Source organism: Clupea harengus, chromosome 22, assembly GCF_900700415.2.
Source record: "Clupea harengus chromosome 22, Ch_v2.0.2, whole genome shotgun sequence".
Classification (NCBI taxonomy): Eukaryota; Metazoa; Chordata; class Actinopteri; order Clupeiformes; family Clupeidae; genus Clupea; species Clupea harengus.
In genome coordinates, this window is record NC_045173.1 from 1,099,510 (window position 1) to 1,125,208 (window position 25,699).

At 43.4% G+C, this 25,699-nt stretch overlaps 3 protein-coding genes across 3 annotated transcripts in view; 1 reads left to right on the top strand and 2 right to left on the bottom strand.

Annotated features, from left to right (window-relative positions):
• tspan5b (tetraspanin 5b) overlaps positions 1 to 3,696 on the bottom strand; it is an 11,424-nt gene extending 7,728 nt beyond the window's left edge. The window contains exons 1-3 of the mRNA XM_012820274.3: positions 3,130 to 3,696; positions 1,491 to 1,541; positions 1 to 93 (exon numbers count right to left, since the gene is read on the bottom strand). The exon at positions 1 to 93 is cut by the window's left edge and continues 54 nt beyond it. Of these exons, the coding sequence (XP_012675728.1) occupies positions 1 to 93; positions 1,491 to 1,541; positions 3,130 to 3,213 (228 nt within the window). The 5' untranslated portion in view covers positions 3,214 to 3,696. The remainder of the gene's footprint in view (positions 94 to 1,490; positions 1,542 to 3,129) is intronic.
• A 90-nt stretch (positions 3,697 to 3,786) lies between these two features.
• tm6sf2a (transmembrane 6 superfamily member 2a) lies at positions 3,787 to 12,267 on the top strand. The gene is made up of 11 exons (XM_042703086.1): positions 3,787 to 4,194; positions 4,889 to 4,992; positions 6,010 to 6,092; positions 6,284 to 6,382; positions 6,530 to 6,633; positions 7,725 to 7,807; positions 7,964 to 8,088; positions 8,386 to 8,487; positions 9,542 to 9,634; positions 10,312 to 10,431; positions 10,790 to 12,267. Exons 1-11 carry the CDS (start codon positions 4,097 to 4,099, stop codon positions 10,997 to 10,999), a joined length of 1,221 nt encoding a protein of 406 aa, XP_042559020.1. The 5' UTR covers positions 3,787 to 4,096; the 3' UTR covers positions 11,000 to 12,267.
• Positions 12,268 to 22,354: 10,087 nt separating this feature from the next.
• Positions 22,355 to 25,699, bottom strand: part of ncana (neurocan a) — a 78,565-nt gene continuing 75,220 nt past the window's right edge. Inside the window, exons 15-16 of the mRNA XM_012820246.3 lie at positions 22,944 to 23,126; positions 22,355 to 22,717 (exon numbers count right to left, since the gene is read on the bottom strand). Of these exons, the coding sequence (XP_012675700.2) occupies positions 22,599 to 22,717; positions 22,944 to 23,126 (302 nt within the window). The 3' untranslated portion in view covers positions 22,355 to 22,598. The remainder of the gene's footprint in view (positions 22,718 to 22,943; positions 23,127 to 25,699) is intronic.

Here is a 25,699-nt window from a genome sequence, read left to right on the forward strand (position 1 = left end):
CAGGATGAACATCACACCTCCAACCACCAGGAACAGCCACACCGGGTCAAATCCACCTAGGTCAGTGATGGATGAAATGTTGGATAGCACACCCTACAGACAAAATCAAGAGAGAAAGGGAAAGACAAAGAGAAGAAGAAGCAGGCCATCATGATAGTATAGAAAAGAAAGAAAATGAAAAAAAGAAAGAAAGAAAGAGAGAAAGAGAGAAAGAAAAAGAATGAATTGACATCAATAACTCCAGCCGGCAAACTGTAACTGACATTTCTATCCAACAAATGCTATGTGATGAATATAATTAAAATGATCACACAGACACACACGCACGCACACACGCACGCACACGCACACACACTACACAAACACAAATGCATACACACAACCTTTAGAATCTACACTCACAATAAGACAAGGTTCATCCGAGATAATTTCAGCATACCACTCAGTAAGGTTTCCTGCGGAAAAACAACTGCATTCCTGTCTTCAATAGTTAGAGTCTCTGTCTCTTTCTCTCTCTCTCTCTTTCTGCCTCTGTTCCTATGGCTCGACAACTCCAACTCTACTCTACTCTTTTTCTCGCAAACAAAAAAAGATGTGGTTTGCTGCAGTTTGTTATCTTTTTCCCTGTGTATTCAGGCAAAAAAAACAACCATGAACTAAATCGAAAACATTCAGTGCGATTGCCATAATATTGGATCACTTTAATATGCATGTAAGCCACGGAGCGACTTTCAGAATGGTTAAGACTGAACAGACTCCAGACAGTTCATAACTGTGGTGCTATTCTCCATGGGGTATATTTACACAGTGGGAAAGCTTCAACAGACTGCCGCTTAGTTTCCATGAGTTTAACTTGGAACTAAGATCTTTACCCCGAGACAATATCCTGCTTCATCATAAGCACAGTCTTTATCTTATTCATACATATGGTGCTCAGCATTCCATGGCTTTGCTGTACTCAGCCAAGGGAAGACAAAACTCAGGAAATGATTACTGACAAAGGACAGCAGAGGGGAGGACAGATGTCAAAAGATTAAGGCCAAGCATTGATGACCCGGTCCCCACCCAAACTCAATCTCCCCTCACCACAGCCTATACGCCATGCCAGTGAGGCTGCAAGGCACTGATGTCATGGACATAAGAGCCGCACACACAGGACAGTGGGCACAGCCTCGTGATCATCATCGTGTACAGTACCTACAGTAAGATGGTGGCTAGATTGTCATGTAATGTTCTCGTTTATTTTACAATCCATTTTCTGTTCAAAATAATCCCACAATTTCCTCAAACACTTAAATGAAGACCCACGGCTGTGTGGAACACGGAGCTCTGCCGTGATGATCACCGGGTGATTCATTATGTCCCACAGACACCCAGGACTGCACTCAGCTGATTTGGACCAGTTTGCAATGTTGCTGTCTGGCTTGCAAGCTTCAGAACTCATCATGTAGTAAGCACCCCTTAAAAGCACCCACTTACACACCACTCACCTTTTCATTCCAAGCCCAAAGCCCTATGCCCAGGAAAGCCACCCCCAGGAGCTGAAAGAGAAAAGGCCAAACGTAAGAGGCATTGTACATCCAACAAACAATATCCAGATCACTGTTAGCTTTTCCTGGCCTGTCTATTTTCTTAACTTCGCCTATGTCCACTCACAAACCCTGCCCACATAATAATTGTTTTATTTTGTTCTGTTCCCCGAGGGCAAGTTAAATCCTGAATGCACACTCTTACAGTTGGCCCAGATCAAACCTTTAGCTTTTGGACCACCAACCCCAACAGAGTCAGGTATACTAGTGATGAAACCATTTTAAATTGATCTACAAAAAAAGAGAAATATAACTTACATGTGATGGTGATGACTTCAAATAATTGTTTTACAACAGAACCTACTCAACAGAACCTACTCAGGACTCTGATATATGAGAGGAAATTCAGTCCTAGGCCATGTGTTATCAATTACTGAACTGAACCGATGACTCCATTTGTGTTGGCTAGCCAGTGTCCTTTGCTGCTCTGTTTTAGAGCCAGAGTACATAGAGGTGAATTGAAAGGGCTTGGGAGACAGACGCACATTTCAAATCTCAGGCCAGATATATCCCCTTGCAGTCTGAGACAAAGGGGCAATCACTGAAACCTACGCTCTAAAGGAAACCAATCGTATTAAGCTGCTCTCCCATGTAGAACCATCACAGCTTCTACTTAGAACCCTCTAAGAAAAATTCTGCGATTTGGAACCTTGGAATCGATTGAATTTTGCCAATAAAGAACAAAACAATTAAGAACTTTTCATGAAGAAAAAGTTCTATATAGAAACTGAACACTTAAAGAAACAATTGTAATGTTAGTAAGGAGAAGGAGAAAAATGACCCATGTTCATCTTCAATGCTGTAAGGGCAGACCAATACTCTATAAAACAAAAGTTTGAGCTTAAAAAAATTCTGAGCATGTTTTATATGGTAAGTGACGTGACAATAAAGGGCCTGTCATTACAAGTTCCCAGTAGAAGTGTAAACAACCTTATTATATTTCAATTCCCGATCTTAGGTTTCAAATTACATAAACACAGTCAGGCCGTGATGCACTTAAAGACATTCAAACAGGTTGGAGTAACCCTTTTACTTTCTATACTCCACATGCATCTTTGGCTAGACAATTAGGTAGGCTACAACATATTATAAAAGCTTCCGTTTCGCAGTGCTCCTAATGGGAAACTGTAACGTTACAACGGAAAAGCGCCATGACTGACGGTAAATTAAAGTAGGCTAGTCCACAGGCAATTCGGTCCTGTTTAAACAGAAGCGCACAATTCTCGGTTATTTGACAAGTGCAGCACACGGAATAACACGCCCACGACTACAGTCGTAACAAAGGCAAGGGCTTTGTAGCGTAGCCGGACCTCTGTTCATTCATGCGCAAGCATAATTCTGGTAGTCTACATATAGGCTAGTACAAAATTAACATTAGCATATGTCAATAAAAAACAAAATCATAATTATCTAATCAAGACATTTACATAAAAGGGAGAATGGTTATACAAATGTCGATTTAAGATGAACATGGTGGCCGTAACATCCCTACACAATACTGGCGCACAACTATCATGTCGTGAAAATGTAGCGTCCTTACCCAAAATATTATATTGAATCCAAATATGAAGTATTTTATACAGCAGCTCACTTCATGGACGTTGAAATGTCTGTTGCCTGACATTGTTGGTTTTTCTTAACGCCGGAGACCAGAATGTAAACCGTTATCTCTGTTTTTAGGATGAAATGGTTCTAGACCACTTTCCAGTCTCCCGATGGGCTGCGCTACCGTTTCGACATACACGGCATCTTGCCTTCAGCTTGTTACAGGATTCCCCCTCTAGGTCTGGGGTGTTGTATTACTCAAAATTTCGGTTCTGTTATTATTAGGGCGCAGTGCCGATGGTGCAGTTTCAACGCTGTTGTTTTCGGTACTTCCTGGTCGACGGCGCCATCTTATTTTGAGAAGGTGGGATCTTTCGCCGGGTCCGATGTCGTCATGCCAATCTCGCAAGCAGGATGGTGGTCTCTGCATAGGCTTATTGTCCTACAGACAACGGATTACAAATTACACAACCTCCACCACTAGATTAGCCTACTTGTAAACGCTATAGTAAAACATGTATACATAGTTATCCCAAATCAGTTAAAAATATAGACCCACTCTTGCACGGCCCTCCGTGGTAAAATTGCCAAATTGCCCCCTCTCGTGGAAATAATAGTAATGCTCAGTGCACACCAGTCACCAATGTAGTAGGCCAAGCCTAGGCCATTCGACTTATTTCATGGCAATGATGTTACAAAGTTCAGAGGACTTTGGACCTGTCCTGATGCGGCACTCTACATTGCCTAATGTGAGACTGTAGGTCAGTCAGACATACCACGAGTACAACATGCAATAGAACGTTAGAACATTCGAATAGAGCGCTGGGATAGAAATATAAGACATAGTTGCTGCGTGGTACAAGAACGCACGTGCTTGCTTTTCTGGCGTCTGCACTGCAAGGAGTGAACCCAGAATAGGGACTTCATTTCAGAATCTGCTGGCGTGAATACACAGCGAAAACATGAAAATACATCTGGCTCAGGAGGTTGGAGTTTTCCTCTTGTCTTTGACAGCACCCTTTTTGCTGTGCGCAATGAACAACTTTCCTGCCGTTCAAAAGTAAGATGTGACTTCGTTTAACTCAAAATAACACAAAATCGTTTTTGAATGAGGGGTGTGTGTCAGTATTATACTTCAGTATACCAGCAGAGTGCTCTAGAAACCCATTTTTGGTGTAGTCGTATGTGACTACATCTTCGGTATGATGTCCACAATGTATGTTATGTGGATGGACATTAAGTCTCTCTCTACGTCACGTCAGAGACCATGTTATATCATACATGTAGTCATTATTCAATAATAATCATAATATTCAATTCCCTGTCGAACCGTCCTTGAGCAAGACACTGGACCCCTAATTGCTCCTGATGTGCAGTGTGCCATCAGTGTAAATGTAAAAATGTGTATACATCCTTGTAAGTCGCTTTGGATAAAAGCGTCTGCTAAATGACTAAAATGTAAAATGCATTATGACTGGTCCCAATCATGTTACATTGACACCACGTAACTTAAAATGTCGTAATCTCTGGACTTCACTGTGAAAAAATGTAGCAACAATATAGCATTATCACTATACAAGCTCATGGCATATGGCATAGGGCTACCACTTCCAATCTTCAACCACTTCCAATCAACAATTGAATGGATCAGATTCTGATTAATAAATGAGGCTGCTACAGTTAATGAGCAGCAGTTAATGACAATAGCAGCTGTCTGTGAAGAGCATCCATCATATTGAGTCATTTCTCCGCAGGTCTGAAGTGATCCTGCCGATGGGAGCAGTGGTCCTGCTGTCCGTCTTTCTTCTGCTCTACTTCACCATGCGACACAAAAAGGCTGTGGACCCACTTTTTTATGGTACCTCCATTTAGTCGTTTTAGTTTAGTGTGTGTGTGTGTGTGAGGAGTATGCATGTACAGTATGCCTCTGTGTTGTTTAAGTTGTGGGGCGGAAAGGAAAGTACTTTGTTTAACACAAGCAATTTGATTAAACTCCTGAAGACACACCATAGTGCTAAGTACACAGAGTTCACTGATGCTAGTGGCGCAAGACCGAAGTAACCAATCTTAACTGACATCTTGCAAAAGAAAAAAACGCGCACGCACACACAGAGAGAGAGAGGTAGAGAGAAAGACTGTGCCACATAGGTTAAGTGATTGTTTGTGTACTTGAGCAGGAGATTCTTCTGATCCTTTTGTAACTGAAATGTGCTCTTGTGCTAATCCAGTAATAGTTCTGTTCACTTTTTGTTAAGCAGACTGTGTTGTTAACTATGCAGCAAATTGAATTGCCTTTATCTGGTTATATTTGCATTTTGTCTAATGTGATGATATTGTCTGTTTGAAGGCTTTTTTTGTGTGTTAAAACCAGAAAGCTCTGTTTATTTTTGGCTTGGGATAGCCTTCTGTTAATTTTGTACCATAGGCTTGACATAATCTACAGAGGATAAAATAAAATCTGCCTCCAAATTAATTGCACTTTCATGGAGACCAAATCTAAGAAGTATCGGTATCGGTACTCGATATCGGCAAGTACACAAATAAAAATACTCGTACTCGTATCGGTTTGTAAAAAAGTGGTATCGGTGCATCCCTAGAGTAGGGGGATGTATGCATGTACAGTATGCCTCTGTGTTGTTTTAGTTGTGTGTGTGTGTGTGTGTGTGTGTGTGTGTGTGTGTGTGTGTGTTGTTGTAGTCATACTTGAGATGTATTTGATGCACAATATGTTCCAAGGCAACCTTGGCCTGGGTTAGTTTTGCGTCCTCTATCCACCTTTGTCTGGGACATATTAATTCCTTCAGGGGCACCTCTCTGCTCTTATCGATCCTTTTGTCATTCTTCATTTGTGTACCCTCCCTGCAACCCAACCCAGTGTGTTCATCCCAGTCATCACTACGGCTGGGCTGGCGGCTCAGGGATGTGTGCCCTTTCTGCCTCGACGCTCGGCAGCGTCAGGTTAAGTCTCCCTTTGAGGGACCTCATCCCCGTGGGTCTGCAAGTCTGCCTCATGACCTTCCTCCTACTGCAGCACAAATCAATCACTGGAAGGAGTCCATTGATGGAGAATAGTGGAAGAACAGAAACAGAGGAGGGAGAAATGAAATGATAAAAGGTTGGAAATGAATGATATGTTGTTGTTTCTGCAGTGTTTTGCAGAGTTGTCATTCACCTGCATGGTTGGACTAACAAACGCACTGGAGCAGGATGGCTATATCAAGGGTTTCATGGACTTCTACCTGAGGAAGGTACAAGTGACCGCTTTTGCACACACCACCATCACACACGCCATCAGCAAATGCACCCAAATGCCAGCACATCCTAGAATTAATACCTATAGTTGCACACGCCCCGCAGTTATACAAAAACAAACCGTTTCGCCCTTTGTATTTCAGGGGGAGCCATATCTCTCCACATCCTACGCCATCATGATGAGCTACTGGGACGGCACTGTGCATTTCAGCCTTCAGCTCCTCATGGTGCGACGCATGGCCCAAGGGTAAGAACCGCTCGCGCCCTCTGTGGCCCTCCTTTTATCCATACAGTACACCAATGGCATCACTATCATTGTTACACAGACAAACACAATGCATAATGAGGTTGAGTAGATTATGACTGTTTGATTTTTTTTTTTTTGACTGCCAAAACATGGATGTTCAATCATGGAACACATATATGTTTCAATGATGATGTTCTCACAGATTAGGGATTGCCATTCAAATCCCGACACGTCCAGCCTAACCTTAATATGGCAGGCCAATCATCTTCCTCGTCTGCGAGGCCTTGGTTGTAGTGATTGGCCTGTCAGTCATTTGGATGGAATCCCGCCCATTCCCTTTTCCATTCCCATTGGCTACAGCCTGCAGGCTAGCAAATCCATATGCATGAAGAAAGAGAAACATAAATCAGGATGTGGTGAGACCACTGTGCTGTCACTGTATGTTCCCGTTAGGGCTGAACGATTAATCGCATTTTCGATTTAATCGCGATATGATAGAACGCGATTTTCTAACCGCAACGTTCGCGATTAAAAAACGTGGTCTAAAAAAGACGACATTTTTTAAGATGGCAAATTTTGCACACTGTGTTTTAAAAAGTGCATGCCTAGTGTTTATACTTAAAATTACTTTTTTTTTATTACTTAAATGCACAGTGGCAAAGCCACCGATTTGTTGTTCTTGTTTCTGTAATGAGCAGTTAAATAAAAATGTGAAATGTGGGAAAGAATATTTTACACTAAATGTATCTAATATTGTGTTGGTCATATTTAAATCATTCATTACGTTTTGTTGGGAAAAAAATCGCAATCGCAATTTGGTAAACGATTAATTTTTCCCAAATCGTTCATTCCTAGTTCCTGTATGGAAATGCCTCTGCATATACTGTGCAAGTAGGAGGCATGAGAAGGTGAATTGGGAAAATGCTGTAGAATAGAATGGCACTGAAACTGTTCCCTGGTTATGTACTATCAGTAGTCATAGCAGGATGGTTAGTGCCCAGTGCAACAACAGGGATCCCAGAGGGCTGAGGGGCCAGATGAGGCCTATACTGTAAACATACTCATTTTGAACTTTATTTTTTTCTCTGCAGGAAGTCATTCCGCAGCCTGGGCCTGTTCTGGGCTGGCTCATCTATAGCCAATCAGATCGTGTTCATCCCAGGAATTGTCATTGGTTAGTAACGCTTCTTCTTCTAACTTCCCAACACAAATATGTCTGCTACCACAGTTACTTCAGAATGCTAACATTTTGGTTGCAGATTTCTTACACTGAATCGTTGTAAAAGTGTGCTTCTTTCCAGTTCATTTATTCAGTTTTTTTGCTGGGTAGGTAAATATGGCAGCAACATTCTTCCTGCTTTCTGGCGCAACATCCCTTTCCTGCTGCTGCCAATATGGTCTGCTGTAACGCTCTTGTGTAGGCCCAGAGAGCTGCCAGTCATTCCTGCAGATCAGGTAAAGGCTGAAGGAGAAAACTAGTCAATAATTATGACCAGTAGTAGAACTAATGTTTGCAGGAAGATCCAAGTGTGTGCATGTCTTGTGTGTGTGTATAGGTTTGTGAGTGTGTCTGATTTGTATAGATGTACAGTATATGTGTGTACATTCATACTTTTGTGTGTGTATACGTGTGTGTTCATGTCCCAATACGTGTGACGTATCCCTGTGCGTGTTGTCTTTGCATCTCTGTGAGAGCATACGTTCACTTGCGTTTGTTTGTTTGTGTTTGTTTGTTTGTTTGTGTTCATTCAGGTTGCGGAACAGCAGAAGAAGAGTGTGTTGACCCGGCCTGTGGACCTGCTGCTGTCTCTGATGTTGCTGGGGGGAATGGCCTTAACCCTGCTCAGGGCTTTTGTGAGTCGAAAATGGAATATATAACCTGCTGTTCCGTGCGCGCCCACGGTGGTGTGCGCCAAAAATGACGCCATTTCCGCTGGCGCGTGGTGTGCGTTGGTGTTTGGCACAGTACCTCCTGTTATTGCTGCTTCCAGCAGTTAATCCCCAAATGAATACTGGCAATACAGTAATGTCACATACATTACATTCCACTGTGCCCTACTTCGGGGTATTTTACTTTCCAGTGGCGTAGAGGGTATTTTTCTCGACACCTATCGTTTAGGAGAGGGGTTTTCAACTGGTTTTGTCCCAGGGACCACCATTCTGACCAGAAAGTAATCCGCGGCCCACTGATGTGCCAGTGATTCATAAAAAAAACATTTTACAGTCCCCTACCCTTCTTTTTCATGTTTGTAACCGCCGCCGCCACGCCCCCTGCCCCCGCACACATATTCTGCCTATATTACTTGTCAGTGTAATTTCTCTGCTGAATATGGGTCTACATCAGTATTTTGCGCAAATCAACCATGTTGGCCCCTTAACACACCACTCCTACTCAACATTTAACTACACGAGGACTCCACATTGCCCTCTTTGTGCCTTCCACACTCGTGAAGTACATCAGGGGCAGTAATGTGGTCTTGATGTCCCAAGTCCTTCCATGTCTATCCCAGTATTCCAGAATGTGAGTGTAGGCCTGTAGCACAGAAGTGCTGTAGGAAGCTCCCTAGTGCATTTGAGTTTCTGTTTAAAAGACAGTGAATGGATGGCAGTGAACCTGGATGGAAATGAGAGTGTGTTAGTGATGAGATTTCTTTGTAGGACTATATTGGTTCATACTACCTATTGGCGTATCTCCAAGCTCAATGGAGAGATTGACAGTTGGCCTATTTTCCCTCATCTTTTTCCTTTTCTGCATATCTGTCTTTATCGCTCCCTTTCTGACATGCAAGCCAGAGCATCTTTTTGAATTCAAAATCCTTTCAAGTTTGCCATGTGAATTGAGATTCTGTGCCCTGGTAATCCCCATCAGCAGTTTAGATTGTTCTCTATACTGCTTCATTGTGTGCAGGTGGTTCTGGACTGTCGATTGGATGTCTGTTTCACCTACATCTACCAGTATGAGCCCTATCTGAAGGACAACGTGGCCTTCTCCAAAGTCATGGTGAGTCATGCAATACAACACTGACTGGTTAAGTATATATGGTGGAGTATACATTCATTAAATCCACACTATCTGATACAACACTGACTGGCTATCTAAGTATATATGGTGGAGTATACATTCATTAAATCCACACTATCTGATACAACACTGACTGGTTAAGTATATATGGTGGAGTATACATTCATTAAATCCACACTATCTGATACAACACTGACTGGTTAAGTATATATGGTGGAGTATACATTCATTAAATCCACACTATCTGATAGAACACTGACTGGCTAAGTATATATGGTGAAGTATACATTCATTAAATCCACACTATCTGATACAACACTGACTGGCTAAGTATATATGGTGGAGTATACATTCATTAAATCCACACTATCTGATACAACACTGACTGGCTATCTAAGTATATATGGTGAAGTATACATTCATTAAATCCACACTATCTGATAGAACACTGACTGGCTAAGTATATATGGTGAAGTATACATTCATTTCATCCACACTATCTTTGGCGATGACTGTATTTTGTCTTTCTGTACTATTTGGTGTTCTTAATCGGGACATGTTGCCTGGCATAACCAAGGATCTCCACAGTAACTCCATGATTAGCATCATTACTAGCGGCACTAACCAGACTGAACGTGTGTGTGTGCACCTCTCAGATGCTGGTGTTCCTGTTCTATGCTCTCCCCCTCATGGCTGCATGTGTGTGTGGGCTGGGCACTCCAGGAAGCAGCTGGATGCTGGACTGGACTCTGCTCTTCGCTGGAGCTATGGCCCAGGTAACTCTCTAACTCACTTACATCATGCATGTTAAAGAAGGAGATTTCATGAAAGCACTCATGCAATGGGATTCAGTTAGATTAGATTAGATTAGATTAGATTAGATTAGTTTAGAGTATGTACAAATGTGTAGTGGTAATATATAAATAAATAAGTATATAAATAAATAAGTAATATATACAGTAGGGAATAAGATATATGGAGTATGAACAGTATTGATAGTGTAACAGTGGTAAGACTATGAACACGAGCAGCAATAGCAGTAGGTAGTGCAGATATGATATAAGTAGTTACTAGTGAATGTAGGTTGTTCTCTGTCCAACCATAACCCTCCTCTCCCTGTGCTTCTCCGTCCAGGCTCAGTGGTGCCATATTGGGGGTTCTCTGCACTCTCGTACCCCCTTTACCTACCGGATCCCTTCTGATGCCTGGCGTGGGGTGATGGGGCTTAATGTGGCATACGCAGCTGTGCCCATCCTCCTTGCCCTGCGGTGTGCCCTCCGCCCCGCCTACTTCATGCCCGCTGTGCCCAAAGGCCAAGCTGATAAGGAAAAGAAACAGAAGTAGCGAACGAACATACACAACTGGACACTGTGTGGGAGTGTGTGCATATGTATGTGAGTGTGTGTGTGTGTGTGTGTGTTGAGGTAATGAGACTCGATGATTAATATGCGTATGTGTGTATGTGTCTCTGTTTCTGGACTGCCACCTTGTGACTCCTGCCAGCTCCAGATCCTTGTAAAGATTCTCTCAGCTGTTGTGGTGTTGGCTCAAGGCTTCCTCTGGCGTTGGCTGTTGTGCTTCTGAACATGAGTTGACTTGAATCCAAAGAAGACGGCGTGCCACGTGGACCTCTGGACCCACACCAGCCGCTCCCACACAGACTCTGGTTTATCTCACTCCAAGCTTGACTCATGCAAGTGATGTAAAACGACACCAGTCCTATCTCTTTGGACTCTCACCTCTTCTTAGTCAGACATGAGCAATGATGTGGATTGTCTTTTCTTCCTGTGGCACACCCCAATGTGACAACAAGGAGCGATCTGCATCACAGTGGCCCCCTCTGCTCTATCACTCTGTATCAGTGAAGATAACGAGGAACGATAACGGCAGAGGGGATTTCTCAAGAGTGGTCATGGAGTCCATCCCGTACAATCCCAGCTGGCCAAAGGGCCACACGAAGGCCGTATTTCAAATTGTTGGCTGTATAAGCCTTTTTTTTTTGTTCTTGAGGAGATTTGTTGTGGTGTTTTTGTTGTTGTTTTTGTTGTTCTTTTTTTGAGCATTAAAATGTTATCTCATTTTCACGCAAGAGGCCACTTTCAAAGTTGTTTGTGAAATCCCAGCTCAGTCACAGAAAGCATATTTGAATTCTAGATGCTGGTCTGAATCCATTCATACTTCACTGTAATGTCACAGCTGTTCTGTTAATGTGTAGTGGCAACTTTAGTTCACATGATCCCTAAGTGACGGTGAGGACACAGTCAGTGGGTCTCTTTGATCTAGAATGACAACACCGGCTATATCAGTCTCATGACGTGGACTCAACCTTCCCCTGTCTTTGCTAAACTACCTTTGCTTTTGTTCATATCAGACTGGTTAAGTGACAACGACGTGCGTACAACAACAAAGTCAGAACATCTATTCAAAAGTGAGATCCATATCCATCTCTTTGATTTTCTTTTTTTACCCCGAGCCATTTTCAGCTCAGTGAATGTCCTCCTCCGTGATGGCTCACGTGTAGGTCCATGGGTCCTCTGGTGACGGTGATGTCAGCAGGCTGGTTGCTCACCAGGTCACCTTTGACTACCCTACTCCAGTGCCCTACTCTCTGAGAAAAAAAAAAAAATCTTTGGCTTGTCCTCAAATAATAAACCCAAGAATTCTACCTGGAGCTTTTTAAACCTTAGTGGCTGAAAACTGCTCTGGATTGTTTCTGAACATTTCCCTTCACACAAGTGGTTTCTTTCTTTGGTTTTGGTTTTAAGGAATGGGAGTTCTTGTTTGAGCAAGTCCATGCTATCACTCAATAACTCATTCTATGTATGATTAAGAAAGGAAAGGCCTGTTTATGACACAGGGGGAAGGTAGACACTGGGGTCTGTGAACTCAAGTCCTATAAAGAGTGGAGAGTGGCTCTATGCCTGCAGTCTCAATGCATTTACATTTAGTCATTTAGCAGACGCTTTTATCCAAAGCGACTTACATATGTGCGACTTACAATGTATACACATTTTACATTTTTACATTTACACTGATGGCACACTGCACATCAGGAGCAATTAGGGGTTCAGTGTCTTGCTCAAGGACGCTTCGACAGGGAATCGAACTAGCAACCTTCTGATTACTAAACGACTTCTCTACCACTGTACCACTGTCGCCCCTGTTGTCCTCACTGTCCTCAATGGAAACATTTCCCTCTGAATTCCATTTTACCATCATAAGCATGTCATTGCACAAGGCAAGCATGTCCTTACCTGCATTGTCCTTTAGGTGGAGCTAAGTTCTTCTAGATAGTTTCTCTCTTAGAGCAGTACAAGCAGTGACCGCAAAGACAGCAAAGCTTCCAGCCTCTGATGCTTTGGGGAATGTCAGTCTCTCATGTCACTATAATCAATAGGCAAGGCTGGAAATATGCCTTTAATGTGTCATGTGTATATATAGATAGATAGATTTGTGTGTGTGTGTGTGTACACGCATATGTGAACACACATACATGTATGTGTTTCTCTATGTGTGTGTGTGTGTGTGCGTGTGAATATGGAGTGCGTCATGTATTTATATATGTTTCTCTATGTGTGTGTGTGCGCATGGGGAGTGTGTCATGTTTGGTATTCATGTGTGTTTCTCTGTGTGTGTGTGTGCTTGCGAATATGGAGTGTGTCATGTATTTATATATGTTTCTCTATGTGTGCGTGTGCGCATGGGGAGTGTGTCATGTTTGGTATTCATGTGTGTTTCTCTGTGTGTGTGCATGTGTGCGTGCCCATGTGGTGTGTGTGTGTGTGTGTGTGTGTGGGCGACTGGATCAGAGGGATGAGCTCAGTCCTCCGTTTCTAATGAGAGTGGGTGGTAGCCGTGGAAACGCTGTCTCTTATCTCGGCAGCCCTGGGCCGCTGGATTTGAGACTTTGCTCATTAGCAGCAGAAAAAAGAGGCTGGCAGAAAACAAAGCATGGGACTGCGAGGGAATCCTTTCATCTGCGCGTCGCTCCACGCTCTACCCCTACAACAGCCTCTGCAAATAGCCGTGTGTCTAAAGCCCACTCGCTTCAAGTGTGTGAGAATTCAGACGTGCGTTTGAAAGGCGGCTGTGAAATCCAACCTTGAGGATGCATTAGATGGGCCTTTCACAGTGGATTCACTAAGTCAGTGCTGATGAGAAGGCACTTGGCTATATGGCAGAGATGCCAAGAAAAGGGAGGTGTTGTGAGTGACAGATTTTCTTATGTACTTTTCCCTGTCTGAAAGTTTTGAGTGTACTGTATATAGGTAACAAAACCTATATGACCCTCTGCCACATGATGTGACAGACACTGATGAAGATGGTCGATAGCTGTTCTGCTCCTATGAGTAACAGAAGTTGCATGGGTTATAGTATCTCAAGGCATTTGAGTTACAGGCTCCTACTCACTCTACCGACCCAGACCAACTGAGTTACAGACTCCTAATCTACCGACCAACTGAGTTACAGACTCCTAATCTACTGACCCAGACCAACTGAGTTACAGACTCCTAATCTACTGACCAACTGAGTTACAGACTCCTAATCTACTGACCAACTGAGTTACAGACTCCTAATCTACTGATCCAGACCAACTGAGTTACAGACTCCTAATCTACTGACCAACTGAGTTACAGACTCCTAATCTACTGATCAACTGAGTTACTCCTAATCTACTGACCAACTGAGTTACAGACTCCTAATCTACTGACCAACTGAGTTACAGACTCCTAATCTACTGACCAACTGAGTTACAGACTCCTACTCACTCGACTGACCCAGACCAACTGAATGACAGGTATATGGAGAGAATAGCTTGTGCATTTCATGTTCTGAGAAAAACATCCGAAAAGGGCTTTTTTCGTTATATTTTTAGAAATGGGACAAAGTCAAGGACCACTGACTTTCATGACAGACACTTAAAAGAGTATATAGCTGGGACGTCTTAAAAGAGTATATAGCTGGGACATCTTAGGGACGTCTTCTGGGCTGCAGCGATAGTGGCTCTTCAACTGCCTTACCCACATGGGATCTGATTTAAGGAACAGATACTTCCTAGCCTGACGATGTCATACTCATAATTCTAGTCAGAATATGTCTGATACCACTCCATTGGGCTGTGATTATGGGGCGTGTTTCAACCGAACCAGGAGAGAAAATGCCTCTTTGCTCAATTGGTTACCTACAACCAATCAGAACAACGTAGTATGTGACCAGGGCCAGCTGATAAATTAAACTTTTACCGGATCCCGTATGAAGGAAGGCAAAAACATCTTTTCGATTGACAAATGCCTTGATCGCGTTTCTCTGTTCCTCTTTCAAAATGAATGCACTGTCATTGTCTAAATGGACTCGAATCTATATATTTTAGCTCTCCAGCGGCAGCCATGTTTGTTGAAAACGAATTCAACCCGTGTGTTGCTGACGTGGTTGATTACGTTACTGTTGATCATCTGTCCATCATCGTATAAAGCCTGCCTTGACAATTTGATTGGTCAGACCATTTCTGTTCGCAGATAATTTCTCCCTAATGGAGCGACGCCAGACCGAACTTCCCGACTTCAAATGTTGTGGGCGGGGCTAAATTCGGTCTGGTATCCAGGCTAGATACTTCCCTGATCTGGTGCAGATATGGAGCCACACCAGATCCGTGCTAGAGTTAGCTCCTGTTAGTCCACCATCCACATATAACCCTTATCATCTCACATCAATTACGGCTTGATTTCTACTTTCTCTTTGTTATGGGCTGTGGTATAAATCTCCTTTTTGAATTTAGGTAAACTTCAGCACACAGCAAAAGTGTTTATGCAAGTAGGGACCCAGCTCTCAGGCAGAGGAAGTCCCTGGAGAAAAAAACCCTTTTGTAATACTCAGTGATTACACACGTTTCTCAGTGGTGTGCTACTGTTGGTATAAGACAGCACCTGTCATTGGTCCAAGTCATGTAGTCTGAACTGAGTTGTGATTGGCTGAGATTGGGCTGTCGGTTCAGGAAACTGCTTGTGCTAATCTATGAGTTAATTGGGAGTATTCACAGACAAAACCTTTCATTCACGTTTCATGATGACCGAAATAAATATGTGATTAAAATGACCTATTCAGTCTACTAATACAGTGCTGAAGAATACTAGACATAACCTAACCTACATCCACCTAAAAATACTATCAATCAAATATTGATCTAGTTAGTTAGCTAGTTCCATAAGGGTCCTCTCACTGAACAGGTGTCTAATGTGCAGTATGTGGATTTCATATGACTTCCCCAACAGAAATTGTTTAGTGTGAAATCTCCTGTAGCAGACAGTGATCATAAATGCCAAGTGACTCATGCAGACAGTCTTCGACTCTTGCAGATAGTCTGAGACTAGGACTTTGTTGTGAGTGAGCGAAAGGTTGTGTAGCCCTAAAGGCCCATTACGAGGAATCTCTCTGGTCTGCTGCTCCCGTTGGCAATGAAGTCACACCTAGGCTCAGTCAGTTCACTTAAGTCTGAAAAATAAAATGGTTCTGTGGTGAAATAATGGATCTATGTTAGGATTGGATAATGGCTTTTGTGTTTGTCGCTCAGCAGAGGCTAAGACAAAGAAAGCTAGAACTCAGATAGCAGAAGTGGAATGAGAAATGGAATGAAAGAAAAAATGATATAGCATCTCGGCTACTCAAACTGAAGTTGGATGTGTTATGCTTTTTTTTAAAACACATACCTAAACACACACACACACACACACACACACACACACACACACACACACACACACACACACACACACACACACACACACACACACACACACACACACACACACACACACACACACACATGCATGCACACATTGTATTTGGCTTCTTGGAGTGTGATGGAATGGACAAAGATTGGCCACTTTGGAGAGCACAGAATGAAATCAGGAGAACAATGGGGGAGGTGACTTGAGTAAATCCAGTAGCATGGAGAGCACAAAGCCTTTCAATTGGCCCTCACTTATCCTGGGGTGGCAGAGTTAGAAACAAATAGGTGTTGAGGCAGAAAGAGAGAGAGAGGCAGAAAGAGAAAGAAATAAAGAAAAAAAGAGAAAGAAAGAAAAAGAAAGTACATGGCAGGAATTCAGTAAATACAGTGATTTAGTGAATAAATATTGTGAGTCTGTCTGGGATAAGTGCTATCCTGGTATTATACAGCTCAATGAGAGGGAGTCCAGATAACTCCGATCACTTGAAGACAGATGGATCCATTGAGGATGGAAATGCGCCCGACTCATCTCCCCCTGATGGCATGACAAAGTCCCTCTCACTCTAACCTGCTTCACTCTATTCGTATATTTACCTAGAGGAGGGGGAGAGGTAGACAGAGCTTGTAAGATTTAGCCATGTGTCAGTAGTTGTGAGTGTGTGTGTGTGTGTTTGTTTGGGTTTATGTGCAGGAGAATCCTGCGACTTTAAGATGGCTCTCATGCATTGCCTTAAAAGTGTGTGTTTGTATTGTTCCATATTTTCTGCAGCTCCGACAACCCTTAAGATAAATCAGATCAGTGAAGAAGGTGGTGTTTTTTGTGTGTGCTCAGGAAACCACCTCCACGCAGAAGGGAACGTGTCAAGGTAGCACAGCTGCAGGCTGAAACCACAGGTCCTTGCACCCTATGGGGCGCCCTTCCAAAGGGTCGACTTGTGACTTGTCTCACCGGCTAAATGAAGCATGACACCCCAGTTGGAAACCTACTGCTGGGAGCAAGATTTACGACATCAGCAATGAAGTAGATACTCAGCAGCCTGCCTGGAACATTTCCCCTCAAATTCACCTCACTGATCCACCATAAAGCCATCCAGCCATAAAGAGCCTGAACAGATGATGTCAGTATGAGACACTGTATGCTTTAAATGCCTTAATGAATCAGGACTCAATCAAATAATAATAATCTACGTAGTATCCAATAGTATTGCAAATCCCTGTGTTTTACTGTTGTTGAGAACCAGAACTCTTTGCAAAGGTGCTGTATGCGTCGGATTGCCTCTCTCCCATGCAGGAGCCAGAAAGTACCTTGCATCTCTGCATTCACACGCTCAGGCCCAGGATGGCGTAGACAAGCAGGCATCATCCTGTATCAGGGGTTTAGTAGCTGGATGTGCAGGATCCAAGACGATCGGATGCTGGTCTCTTGTTCCTCCGTTCGTTGTAGTCTTCCTTCAACGCGTATGATCACTTCATCAGGATCCAGCTCCGGCGGCAGGACGAGTAGACAGCTACTATTCTGTACAGGCTTGCCTTCCTCCAGAAGGCGCAGATCCTCTTGTTGCACTCGCTTGAAGATCAGCATCAGCTGACAGTCGGACACGGTCGGGACACTCTGGACATTCTGGGCGGACATCCCATGAAGCTCCTGCACAGTGGATCTCCTGAAGAAGATCCGTCCAGCAGGCGTGCTGTTCGTCAGTGGGGATTCTAGGTTGCTCAACCTCTGACACCACCGCACAGAAAGTACCCTTACTATACTATGATGGATTAGGCTGCAGCACCATGGATGGCTTCAAAGACCACTCTCCAGAGGCCTCATGGTCAAAGCCTTGGGTAGAGTTCATACTAAAACATGGTCTACCTCTCCAGGGGCCTCATGGTCAAAGCCTTGGGTAGAATTCATACTAAAACATGGTCTACACACCAAGCTGGAACGTTGCAGACACACAAACTGTGCACTTGTAAAATTGCGCACACCTTTTCTTTGTACATCCCAATCAACATTGAGCACACATACACCACACTCCAACCTCTCTCCTCCCTCAATTAGGCCAGTTTTAATAGGCTAATGTGTATAAATAGGCTTAGGCTACTAGTCAAGGAACTCACACCCGTTTGAACAGAGTTGCCTCTCTTGTGGGTGACACTGTTCTTACGGGGGTATTGTCTGCATGTGAGAGAGCCTCTGATTACATACACAATCTACATTTATAATAGGCTTTATGTAATTACACAATCACATTTATAATAGGCTTTATGTAATTACACAATCGACATTTATAATAGGCTTTATGTTATTACAACATCTACATTTATAATAGGCTTTATGTTATTACAAAATCTACATTTATAATAGGCTTTATGTTATTGCCTTCCCATAGCATATCAGAAAAACAATTGCGTGTAAAGATTCAATGATACCAAATAAGCGTCCAGATTTATAATGAATAGGCTGCAGCATATGTTCTTTGGCTTTTGTGTGATTTCTTTATTTTCTATCCGATGGTGTGGCAGCAGGAGATTCCAGTGGCACGCTCTCGGTCCCTGCTGCACAAACCTGCGTCTCCGGTTATGTTATGATGTTATATGTTGTCTAACATATACTTATGAGACTGGTGCAGCTTCATGTTCTATGTTGTCTAACATACTGTATACTTATGAGACTGATGCAGCTTCATGTTCTATGTTGTCTAACATACTGTATACTTATGAGACTGATGCAGCTTCATGTTCTATGTTGTCTAACATACTGTATACTTATGAGACTGATGCAGCTTCATGTTCTATGTTGTCTAACATACTGTATACTTATGAGACTGACGCAGCTTCATGTTCTCCACACGGATCTCCTGCAGCTCACAGGATTCCTCTTTTAGGCTTAGGAGAAGATCTCACTAAACTCTTCTTCACGCTGCCTGTTCTACTCTGTGATGTGACTAAGGACTAAACTCTTCTTCACGCTGCCTGTTATACTCTGTGATGTGACTAAGGACTAAACTCTTCTTCACGCTGCCTGTTATACTCTGTGATGTGACTAAGGACTAAACTCTTCTTCACGCTGCCTGTTATACTCTGTGATGTGACTAAGGACTAAACTCTTCTTCACGCTGCCTGTTATACTCTGTGATGTGACTAAGGACTAAACTCTTCTTCACGCTGCCTGTTATACTCTGTGATGTGACTAAGGACTAAACTCTCTTCACGCTGCCTGTTCTACTCTGTGATGTGACTAAGGACTAAACTCTTCTTCACGCTGCCTGTTATACTCTGTGATGTGACTAAGGAAGTACGTATCCTCTTGTTGATTGAGGGCTGGGTTCAACTGAACTTGGCACAGAGGATATGGAACACATGGGTGTGTGGTGGCTGTCATCTTGACTGTTCCGTCCAATTTAGACCTCCACTTACTTTCCTGCTCGTACATATGCATGGCAGCTACTTTTGGACAATCAACTTGCTGGTCATCTAGGTAACGATAGGTAATTGACTTAAATGACCTATCGATTCATGTCCAAACTCTCTTATCAGAGACGCACACAATTCATCACACAACATGGACCACTGGCGATTCAGGCGAGACACTTTAACAACTACGTGCTAATGTATTGAACTCAGCGTAGCACTAACAACTACGTGCTAATGTATTGAACTCAGCGTAGCACTAACAACTACGTGCTGATGTATTGAACTCAGCGTAGCACTAACAACTACGTGCTAATGTATTGAACTCAGCGTAGCACTAACAACTACGTGCTAATGTATTGAACTCAGCGTAGCACTAATAACACTCAACTGAATGATGTGCCGCTGTTTTCAGACCGCATGGCTGAGCTACCACTTTATCAGACGGGGAGCCTTTCGTACATTTACTGACCCATTCATGTCAAATCTGTGAGAAAGTTCTAGTAACTGTTTGACCAAGCCAGTGTGTGATGAAACAAGCTGAAGGACGACAATAATTCATTTATCTTAAAATGGCACACAGTGATAAGGAAAGTAAACAAGACTCTCATTACGCAGACAGTACTGATCCAATCAGCTTTATTGTTTTTTTCCCCGCCCCTTAATAAAGAATGAAACACAGCAACAAGAATAGAGAAGAGGAAAAAATACCCCAAAAAGATGAAAAGCTCAGAGACTACATTCATTGCTCTCCTTGCTCTCTGTGAGCAGACAGAGGAGAAAAACAAACACTAAAGGAACAAAGGCATCACTGCTGAATCATTGTTCTTCCAACTTTGCCTCCAGTGAAAGTCACTTGATCGGCTGTATTTTTTTCTGAGTTGCACCCACTATGATGACACTGCTGCGTCTGGGGATTAGTGTATTTGGTGTGTGTCTGTGTAGGAGAGGGGGTGAATAAGGCTAGGGCGTCAGTATCAGTGAAAGGTGTGTTTGTATTGTTTCCGTTTGGAATTGGTGCTAGTGGTGGAGGTAGGGAGCAGAGAACGAACGGACTGAACAAACTCTAGGGCACCTAATGGAGAATACAACCATAACAGAGAACAGCAAATAGCACAGTATTTACAGAGAAGAAATGTACTCAACTGGTTAACATTGTTTTTTATTCCAAGCTTCTTTTCTTACAAAAAAACCCCCAAACAAAACAAAGCAATGGTTAAATATGTGAAACCGTAAAGGGACTTAAATGTACTCCTTAAAAAGGTATGTTACCAGTGATTACGTAAATTATGCAGAATGGAAATGTCTCGGTTGAATAGACATTCAGAATGTCATCACAGAAAAGTTTTTTTTATTTGATTTTTTCCTTTTGCACACTGTATGTGTCACCACAAGACCTCCCCAAAACACAAACGTTATTCTGTGTTTCAAGACGGCCAGTGGTGCAGGTTATGTGACTATTGTTTCCCACCTCAGCTAAGTCTGCACTTAAGAACATCTCAGTAAGTGTGTGTGTGTGCGTGTGCGCGCGCGTGCGTGTGTGTGTGTGTGTGCTTGCCTGTCCACATATATATTTGAGTGATTGTGGGGGGATGAATGGGCACTTGATAGGTGTCTGCTCAACAAGAAGAAGAAAACAAACCGAAACCCAAAAGAAGTAACTGGGGCTAAAGTTCAACAAAGGCCATCTCATGATCTCAAACACACACAAATACTCAGCCTTTCTAAAGCCATAGACTGCCAGCCAAGAACACAGAGCACACAGAGTTTATGGAACACTATTTCAAAATCAGTCCAAATCATTTCATCATTAGAAAGGAGCTTCAGTGACAGGCACGGACAAGCCCTTCATTCCATTCTATTGCCGTATGCTTTGTGAACTGACATAGCTGAATATGGACTGTGTCTCGGTCTTAACTAAGATAAAGAACAAAGAAACGCGCAACCAACAATAATCAATTCAGTCCTTCAGGGATCCATTTGCTGCCTCATGTAGGCCAAAGAGCCGGTCGTTGTGCCATCATGAAGCCTGCGGAAGCTGCCTTAGTAGGACATACTCAGGAGAGCGAGCTATTCCATGCTTTTGGAGATGCCGAGTCCCTTTCAAAAGGGGAGTTTAATCATATCATTGTATCACAAGACATAGTAGATTCATCTAGAATGGTAACAAATCCTTATTAATACCACTAAAATAGATTTACATGCCTACATCCCAGGCAACCAATGGCAATGCTGTATAGTAGACTGCGGGTGTGTTATAACCACTAGGATCTGGCCTCAGGGGTTTCCATAGGGACTGAACTACAATATGTGTTTCCATTCTCAAACATGAGGAATGTAGTTCAGGTGTTTAGTTGCTTATTATGCTTGAAATTAGTTTTGTCAATAAGCTCAAACCTCCAGGTACATTCAGGCAAATAGAAAGTAGAAGATGTCCTGAGGGCAGAAGGACAGACAGATAGAGGGAGAGAGAAGGACAGACAGATAGAGGGAGAGAGAAGGACAGACAGATAGAGGAGAGAGAAGGACAGACAGATAGAGGGAGAGAGAAGGACAGACAGATAGAGGGAGAGAGAAGGACAGACAGATAGAGGGAGAGAGAAGGACAGACAGATAGAGGAGAGAGAAGGAGGGAGAGAGCAAATGGGAAAGGGATAAAGACAGAGGATAACAAAAGTGGGTTGAAACATTGAGAACCATCTGTGTGAGGCCATGATGTTTCTTCCTCCATGTCAATCCCCCTCAGCTGAAGCTAGGTTTCAAGGTAGCCGGTGAACAGGAGGTGATGTCACATTGCTGGAGCTGCTGTTTGGTTCAGTAGCGGCCGTGGGCCTCCTCACGACCCCTGTGACCGCCGCCCCCGTGCCGGCGGTGTCTCCGGTGGTCATGGTGTGACCTGTGGTGCTGCCGGCGGTAGCGGTGGGTCCGCCGTGCTGCAAAGAACAAAGGACAGAACAAAACCACGGTTGCCTAGGAGGTTCTTTTCATTTTGTCCTTTTCTCAGTTAACCTTGACTTGTGAAAGAGACTTGTGAAAAAAGAGCATCATACTGTACAAACCTTTAGGTACGCCGGCTTCAGTTTAATATGAACTTTTGCAGCCTGTTTAATCATCTGTTTGTCCATGAAAACATGTAAATCCTGAGGTCTTATCACTCACACTTTGTGCAGATGATCTTGGGCCTCTCCCAGGTTCCGCTGGGGCGACACCGGACCGTGGGGATGTGTCTTTGGAAGAACCCGTCCTCACACTGGTAGCGTACTGCAGCGTGGATGTCATAGTGTGACCGTCGCCGACCCACCAGGTGCGCGTTCTCCACTGCTGGTGGAGTCCCACAGAGCACTGCACACACCAAACACACACACACACACACACAACAGAATTGAAACTCAAACGCACATTCACAGACTTACAGGGCCACGTGTGTCAACGGTGCGTACGTACTAAAATAGTGTTTAAAAATAGCACTTTATGCCACATAACATGGCATTTATAAAATTGCACCTTTGTGCATGGTCTTCAGTTTTTAGTTTGCATAACAATTGTATGGGAGCTTTTGCACCTGGGCTGGAGTACTTCAATTGAACATGATTCAAACTGCACAGAAATGAGATATGGCTTTAGAGGTTTTAAGCAAATAGGTGCATTTTATATGCCCAGTCAAAGCAGTCTTCTGTGGAAACATTGGGTGTGTACTATGGCCATTGACAAATGCAGGCCCATGCTGGCTGATCAAGTCTGATTCACATTCATGAACATGAGGCAGGACTGAAATAGAAGAAGTGTTCCTTGCAAAGATATGCCATGAATGCGGAAGAAGCTTTCCACAAGCGCTTGTATCCCTACGGGCCCCAGTTAGTACATCATCCTCATTACTTGAAAGACTGCTCCAGTATTCCATGGACGTCTGCCTGTCTGACAGGTGTACACCGTAGGTGATCATTCCCTGAGGGGGCCCTAACTCCTTCCGTAGACGAGGAGAGCACCTTTGGAGAGGGACGTGAAGGCCCGGAGGCAGCACACACTCTATGCAAGCAAACAGGAGACAGAGAGACGAGGCGAGACGAGAGCCTACAGGGTACCCTCAAGCAGAGCCCTGACAAGCCCAAAGCTTTTCGTTTCCACAGCTAACATTTCAGTGTAGACCTCTACGCCAGCCTCTAATTTACATCACCCATTTACATTCCGCTCTTTTGACCTCTCTCTCTCTGTCTGCCTGTGTGTGTGTGTGTGTGCGTGTGGTAGTTTGGCAGGGTGTGTGTGTGTGTGTGTGTGTGTGTGTGTGTGTGTGTGAGCGTATTCATGTCTTTATTTATGTATCCAGGAAGCTACAAGCTGTAGGTCTAGAAATACAGGGGATCCGACCTTCACTTCACTTTTTTATTCAAAAGAGAAAAGCCTCCCAGTTAGCTTACAAAGGAAAGGAATCGTGGGAATCGTAGGCGAGATGTGAAGGCTGTAATTGACAGTCTGTGCCCCATAGCAGGGAGAGTGAGGGGGGTTTGAATGCCCTCCTTCAACTTCTGACATGGTTAACGGTAGCCTTCTATGCAGAGCTCAAAGAAGGTGGGAGAACATGCATACATTAAGACTTCTAAGAAAGAGTGGGAGAGTTAAGTCTAGCAACCAAAGCCTGGTGGAATGTCTCTCAGGAAAGAAGACTGTGATAGAAGAACATTCTAGAACCCTCTGACGAGGACCTGTGGACACAGAGGTGTAAGCTCGCGCAACATAAAAAAACATGTGCCTACACGTGATATGATCACACAGAACAATTCTGGCGAGAGAGCATCTCCGCTCCGCGTGCAGAAATACGGTCTCACGAGCAAGGTGCTGTGAAGAGCACTCGCTCAACCCTAACTACGCACTTGTAACTTCTCAATACTGCTACTGCTATAACTACTGTTTAAATAAATATATTATTAAAGAACTGAATCAAAATTATTTCTGACTAACATAAAAAAAGACGAATTAACTTTGTTCTCTAGTCGCCTGACCTGACATTTTAACCACGCCACCAATTGGACTGCGTGTACTAGATTGGGTGAATAAGAGATTATGTGTGGCAGTGATCAAACCAAACAGCCATTCAAAGGTCATGGTCAGTATTCAAGGTGACCGATCAAAGGAGCGAAGACAGCCATTGTCCCCACGTCCAAAGTCTCAAAATTCAACCTGATGAGCGAGTGAATGTTGAGCAGTTGCGAGCACGTAGGGAGGGTCGAGCGAGCACTTGTCACAGCCAAGTACTTGCGAGACCGCATTGGTAAAAATGCTCCTTCGCGAGAAAGCTTTTCAGTTTGCGGGTACTGTTTGTGTGCTCGTATCACGAGGACGCACTTGGTTTTGATGTGCGTGCATTTTTGGGACTAATTCAACCCCATAGAGGAGGTCCTTTTAGAACAAAGAGAGTCGATTAAATCCAGGTACCGCGTGCACAAATGCACCAATCCCCCCCAAAAGACCATTTTGTATTCCCTTTCTTGACATCAAAGCTGTACTGTAGAATTCTCCTATTCTATTTTTGTAGAGCTGCTATCAAATGTGTCTTAATTAGGAACTGTAAGATGGTGGACTTTTTTGCAGGAAGTGCCATCTGATGAATGCCCTTCATATCTGATGACAGCAAAACCCCAGATGTGAGATTTCCTCTCTTGCCTCATCTCCCATAAGTATGCTCACCAACTTCCGGGGCTACAAAAGAGATACACAGTACACCACACTACACAGTACACCACACTACACCACACTACACTACACAGTACACCACATTAAACAGTTCACTACACTACACAGTACACTACGCTACACAGTACACCACGCTACACAGTACACTACACACTACAACTACACCACACTACACTAAACAGTACACCACATTAAACAGTTCACTACACTACACAGTACACCACACT

Coding starts and splice junctions, on each gene's coding strand:
- tm6sf2a (XM_042703086.1), top strand. CDS start 4,097: ATGAAAATACATCTGGCTCAGGAGGTTGGAGTTTTCCTCTTGTCTTTG. Junction 4,195..4,888: donor AACTTTCCTGCCGTTCAAAA/GTAAGATGTGAC, acceptor ATTTCTCCGCAG/GTCTGAAGTGATCCTGCCGA. Junction 10,432..10,789: donor TCGCTGGAGCTATGGCCCAG/GTAACTCTCTAA, acceptor TTCTCCGTCCAG/GCTCAGTGGTGCCATATTGG.